At 34.9% G+C, this 6,655-nt stretch overlaps 1 protein-coding gene across 1 annotated transcript in view; it reads right to left on the reverse strand.

The window, feature by feature from the left end:
• The window catches only part of LOC106469457 (cuticle protein 10.9-like), a 3,378-nt gene extending 1,650 nt beyond the window's left edge, over positions 1-1,728 (reverse strand). Inside the window, exons 1-2 of the mRNA XM_022397987.1 lie at positions 1,468-1,728; positions 567-674 (exon numbers count right to left, since the gene is read on the reverse strand). Coding sequence (XP_022253695.1) covers positions 567-674; positions 1,468-1,476 — 117 coding nt within the window. The 5' untranslated portion in view covers positions 1,477-1,728. The remainder of the gene's footprint in view (positions 1-566; positions 675-1,467) is intronic.
• Positions 1,729-6,655: the final 4,927 nt, after the last annotated feature.

Genomic DNA, 6,655 nt, shown 5'->3' on the forward strand with positions numbered 1-6,655 from the left:
GACCTAATTGAGGAGATATTTAAAATACCATTTCGATGAACAATCCGAGCCATCCCTACATAGACAGTGCTGCCACCTGTCTGATAAAAGTAATCTATAAATGTGATAGAAACTACACTATCTTTATCGTGTCTACTATGTGTCTACTTTCATAAAAACCGTGTAGAGCAAGGTTTATAAGTTTAATTTCATTAATATATTTTGAAATTTCTGCTACACTCAAAATTAAAACAATCCATCACTTTTATATTTGGCAAAAGTGCAACAAAATGTCTGAAGTTTAACTTTTTTAAAAAGTGCCTACTTTAAATGTTAGTTGTTGTTTTTAAATACCTTTCGAAGAGTGATTCTTTTTCATCTGGGAGAAAAGGTGAAGATTAAGCCTCATATTAATGTCTTTTGACAAGTATAATATTTTATCACTTGTTCTTCCTGGATTAATGCAGTAAAATCAGAAACAAGTGCCTGATTTCGTATCGGAAAATGCGAGAAACTTCCTTGCCAAAGTTCAATCACTCTTATAAGTTATTAGTTAAACGAGGACAAAAAATAAATAGAATACTTACATAAGGCTCTGGCGCATAACCACCTTTGGCATGAGCTGGAGGGGCGTATCCGTGAGCCGGGGAGTACTGAGCCGCAGCGTATCCCAAAACAAGGCAGAGAATCACAACCTGCAGTGTAGTAAACATATTTGAATATCTTCAGAAGTTTAATTATTATGTCTTTGCCGTTACAATGTCTTAAGTCTTTATATAAGTCTTGCATTTGGGCCTGCGTCATATTGTTTTTTGTTTTTTTTATAATCCATCACTTTAAAATACGTGAATAGACGACAACAGCAGAGAGCGTTAGATATCAGAGGAAAATATTATAATGTCCTACCGAAATATGCTTTAATGGTTTAATTTATAAATGTAAGCACACTTTTCTTCCACAATTTCAAACATAGAATCTAACAGATGATAGTAGAGAATGATGTAATGAACATCTCTTTGTTAACAGCGTGAAGAACACTTCTTTTGATTGGGCTGTTAACAACCTCGTGTTGGTTCTACCTTTCTTTATCATTGTCTTTTAGATTCTTAAGTTTCAAAATCTTGAACGTGAAGAACAGTTCTTTGATTGGGTTCAAGATTTTGAAACTTAAGAATCTAAAAGACAATGATAAAGAAAGGTAGAACCAACACGAGGTTGTTAACAGACCAATCAAAAGAAGTGTTCTTCACGTTCAAGATTTTGAAACTTAAGAATCTAAAAGACAATGATAAAGAAAGGTAGAACCAACACGAGGTTGTTAATAGCTCAAAAACTTTCTAGAAAGAATTTGCTTCTTATTCATCGATATTATTAGAAGTAACAAGCCAGAAAAACAAAGTTTAAAAAACTCGGTAGTTTCGTTTTCTTAATCACAAGTTTTTGTTTAGTTTTTCACCTGAGACTGCGAATCCAGCTTATTACTCTTACCTTCATCATGTCAACACTACGAAGAAACCTCTTACAATGATTTTACGTCAGGTAGGACTACAAACGTTTTGATATCGAACTCGAGTCTACTCTGATTTTTATACTTTGTCCTACTCCATAGACTTTGACGTTTAGCTCGCTGTTAAAATCTGGAGCACTTAAACCAATAGACGTTTCATTTCTGTTTCCGCTTTTTTTGTGTGAACCTCACCCGATCGCTAGCTGTACGCGCCCTTGCCCCTGGCCGTGTTCTGCCTCAACTACTATATATTCTTAACCTAGCTAAGGGGCAAATAAACCTGCTCTCTACAGCAAAACTTCAGTCTCGATTAAGGACAAAAAAAAAAAAAAAACTTTTGGTTACTATTTTCGGAAATATTTCACTGTTTATTACTCAGCGTACTTATACGTACGTAAGAGTGGTATTTTCTAAGTGTTCTATTTTTAAAGTAAAAGTGGTATTTTTTAAGTGTTCTATTTTTAAAGTATTTGTTTTGCTCTTGGTTTTGTGGGTTATTGTAAATGTTATTCGAGATTCTATTTTCTGTACGTGTGTTTTTTTTAGTTATAATATCAACATAATATGAAAGAATGAATTAAATATGCCCGAAAGGTGGCCGCATTTCACCACTTTCTATTGATGCCCATTGAACACCCTAAATTTATATCGTTTTTTTTTTCAAAAACAAATATACCGAGGTTTCTATCTACTACCACTACCACAAGAAAAAAAAGAATAAAATAGGATCATGTGTAATTTTTTTATGCTAACTTTATATTTACCTATAATGTATTTTCTGATTAATACGATACCTTTATACAGAGTTGAATTCTGGGAATATACAGGGGGAGTTCCCCCTGTGAAATCCCCCCCCCAACGTACAGTATTTTCCATTTTGTCGAATATTAATTTTAATTCATCTCCCTTAGCTTCACATTCTCTCCCCTCCCGGTGAAAGGGTTTGGATTCAACACTGGTTGTGTAAAGACTTTCAACTGTATGCTATTTAAACTCTTGTTGTGGTAAACAGTAATAGAGTTGTTTTAATACGATAGAAATACGTAAAGTATTTACACCACAGAGCCTAATAATATTTTAACGCTTGACAAGATATTTTATACCAAAGTTTGTATATATGGTTTGATCTGCACAGTATTTATTTTCAGTCTGTTGTTTGATTCCCCGTGGTGGACACGACAGATAGCCCAATGTGGCTTTGCTCTAAAACAAACAATCAGTCTGTCGTGAAGTAGTCTTTATTTTAAAACACATTGGAAGTTCACTCAGAGTTTTAAATTCAAAGCTACAATTCTAAGCTTTTTATCTCCGGGAGTCAGAAGGAGTTCAACTTATTTTAAACGGTTAATCTCCGGGAATCAGAAGGAGTTAAACTTATTTTAAACAGTTAATCTACGGAATCAAAAGGAGTTCAACTATTTTAAACAGTTAATCTCCGGGAATCAAAAGGAGTTCAACTTATCATAAACAGTTAATCTACGGAATCAAAAGGAGTTCAACTTATTTTAAACAATTAATCTACGGGAATCAAAAGGAGTTCAACTTATTTTAAACAATTAATCTACAGGAATCAATAGGAGTCCAACTTATCATATACAGTTAATCTACGGAATCAAAAGGAGTTCAACTTATTTTAAACAGTTAATCTACGGGAATCAAAAGGAGTTCAACTATTTTAAACAGTTAATCTACAGGAATCAAAAGGAGTCCAACTTATTTTAAACAGTTAATCTACAGGAATCAAAAGGAGTTCAATCTATTTTAAACAGTTAATCTACAGGAATCAAGAGGAGTCCAACTTATTTTAAACAGTTAATCTACAGGAATCAAAAGGAGTTCAACTTATTTTAAACAATTAATCTACAGGAATCAAGAGGAGTTCAACTTATTTTAAACAGTTAATCTACAGGAATCAAAAGGAGTTCAAGTATTTTAAACAGTTAATCTACAGGAATCAAGAGGAGTTCAACTTATTTTAAACAGTTAATCTACGGAATCAAAAGGAATTCAACTTATTTTAAACAGTTAATCTACAGGAATCAAGAGGAGTTCAACTATTTTAAACATTTTGTATTCATGATGTTAGAAAAATAAGTAGGTTCAAGAAGTCTTGATAGAAATTAATAAAAACCCTATAACCCGAGCACTTTCGAAAAGTGGACCTTTCTTCTTCAGGGGCAAACTGGGAATTTGTAATTAACCACAGAATACCACTCACTAACCCATAGGCACCGATTCTAGGGGACAGGGCGTACAGGTTCTTATACCTTTAGCAGTGGGGGACAGTATATGTATTTGTCCCACACACACATTAAAGATCTTTTAAACATATACAATTATTTTTTTTCATATTTTTACAAACAATAAGATTCAATCAAACATAGCTGTCAAGATTACCGAATAATGTGAAACGTCCCCCTCTGCTGGCTACTGTGAACATTGTTATAATTAATGACGTCACATAATATTTTGATTAAATGGTTCCCACACACTTTGAAGTCGAAATCGGCGACCATGCAAGAATCGTGCGGTTTTTAACATTCTTGTGAACGTTATATTATGTGGTATTAATGGTTATTTTGTACCTCATAAATATGTCAACAAAATATGCCAGTTAAAACTTTAACAGTTAACTGTACCTCGTCTTTTATTTTGGTAATAGAAATTTCTTTTCTTAAATAAAACAAGCATTCGTAATTTCTGGAAATTTTTGTGTATTGTGTTTTATGTGGCACTTCTCTTTCTATGTACAGGTATAATATCCAATTAAAATACAGAGTTAGGACGCTCAACTCACTGTGTGTGGGTCATGGGTTCGAATCCCATCATCGAACATGCTCGCCCTTTCATCCATGGGAGCAATATAATGTGACTATTAATCCCACTTTTCTTTCATAAAAGAATAGTCCAAGAGTTGGCGGTGGGTGGAGTTGACTAGTTGCCTTCCTTCTAGTCTATCGCTTATAAATTAGGGACGGCTAAGCGCAGATAGCCCTCGTGTAGCTTTGCGCAAAACTCAACAAATAAAAAGCCTCCGTCAGTTTCTCGCTTTTAAATCCCTGATTTTAATACCCGTCAAAATAGATCCTGTTTTAAAATAAATTCATGTAAATCAATTTTAAAAGAATATGGCCACCCTGCCCCACATGCGGCTGTTCCTCTCTATCCTGCCACCCCTGTCTACGCTTCTGCAGGGGCTCATCATCCTGCCCATTATTAACTTGATTTCGAAAAAATTGGAATACCTAACCTCAGCCAATTCCGTACGTTATTTGTATTACTACTTAGACTTCTGTTTACAAACAACTGAAGACAACAACAATTATCACTCCGGATGTACAAACAGTTAGACCAAGAATGTAACAGGACTGCGGGTAGTTTCAATAATGAACAAGATATAAGGAACAAAGTTTGTTTGTTTGTTTTGAATTTCGCGCAAAGCTACACGAGGGCTATCTGCGCTAGCCGTCTCTAATTTAGCAGTGTAAGACTAGAGGGAAGGCAACTAGTCATTACCACCCACCGCCAACTCTATGGCTACTCTTTTACCAACGAATAGTGAGATTAACCGTCACATTATAACACCCCCACGGCTGAAAGGGCGAACATGTTTGGTGGGACGGGGATTCGAACCAGCGACCCGCAGATTGCGAGTCGATCTCCCTAACCACCTGGCCAAGGAACAAAGTAATCTTAACCATCAAGAAACTGGAACCATAGTTCAAAGAATGGTTCCCTGTTCTCAATAGCTTATTTTAAACATCAAATCATAAATAGCGACAAAATAGAAATGAAACGTTAAAAATCTCCTATCTCGCATTTCGTTTCTAGTTTATCTTTTTTTTCATTTTATGTTTTGTTTAGATTTCTTCACGTATTTTCAGCCGTGCCTGGAATTTGATATTTTCAAATATTATCAGTATTTTTCATGACCAGTTTTTTTTTTTGTGTGTGTGTGTGTTTTGGGGGTACCTAGTACGTCTCTTAATTTGTATTTATCAAGTTAATAACCAAGTTGAAAAACAAGGTCGGAGCTAGTGGATTTAGCTATCTACTCCGCGGAATAAATGATAAAAGAAATGCCATTTTACAGGTTTTGTTATTTACGTGTAAAATATATAAGATGGGCCTTTTTTTACCACTTCTAGCCATTCTCGAAAATCACAGATGTTTCATTGTTTACTTTTTTATATATTTCTTATTTATCAGCTCTAAGATGTATTAGTGTGATCGTTAATAAATGAATATCGCCCACTTAAGGTCATTGCACTATTTATTCTTTCGTGTACGTGCATAATAAAACATTTTTACGTAACCGCTAACGAATTTGAAAGTATGCTGTCGTCTCTGTTTATTGGACCGTTACAGTTTACACTGTTATGTAGATATACCGAAATTTGATCTGAAGACTTTATCCCTTCCCGTTTTATATGGTTGACAATGTGTCACTTTTCTGCGAAACCCCATCTGTTACTTATTCCGCGAGATGTCGTGCCAGTTCGTGCTTTATCCAAAAATTACCTGAATCTCAGACACGGCCTAATTTACTTGACCCGTTTATAGGCGCACCACACCCCAATCTATAAAACAGTTGTATGTTAATCCTTTGACTTCCCTTCTTTATCAGCACATACAATTAATAAACGTAGACCAGGTAGAAGCTTCGAAAAAATTCTCTGACATTCTCCAAAAATTGGTTTATACATAGCAAGGGTCCTTTAGGTACTGACGACAGATTAAATGAAAATAAATCAGCACTTTTATTATTATTATTATTATTAAACATTCTTCTTATCGTCAGTTTCTTGTTGTTGTTTCTTCTGGTGCTTTTTGCATTTCAATAGCTGACAAATCACTGAATGTGAAGTTATTTGGGCTGTACCTGTCTAAAGAGAGAGAGTGGATTGGGTAACGTGTTGGTTTCTGTGCTGAGGGCTTCATCATCAGGTCCTGGTTTCGCCTTTCCGAGATTGGCCTCAGGACAGAAAGCGAAACATCGCATGCTTCCACATTTCAGGAAGTTGTAGTTCACAAAAACTACAACAGTCTTTTCTGCCTAAAGCTCTTTTAAACCAAACTATAAAAGTAGTTTATCAACCTTTAAACGAGATGTCAAAACTCCAATCCTTACCAGATCTCTAATGCGCCGACTCGAAATAAACAGTGACG

Source organism: Limulus polyphemus, unplaced genomic scaffold (genome assembly GCF_000517525.1).
Source record: "Limulus polyphemus unplaced genomic scaffold, Limulus_polyphemus-2.1.2 Scaffold3499, whole genome shotgun sequence".
NCBI classification, from domain to species: domain Eukaryota; kingdom Metazoa; phylum Arthropoda; class Merostomata; order Xiphosura; family Limulidae; genus Limulus; species Limulus polyphemus.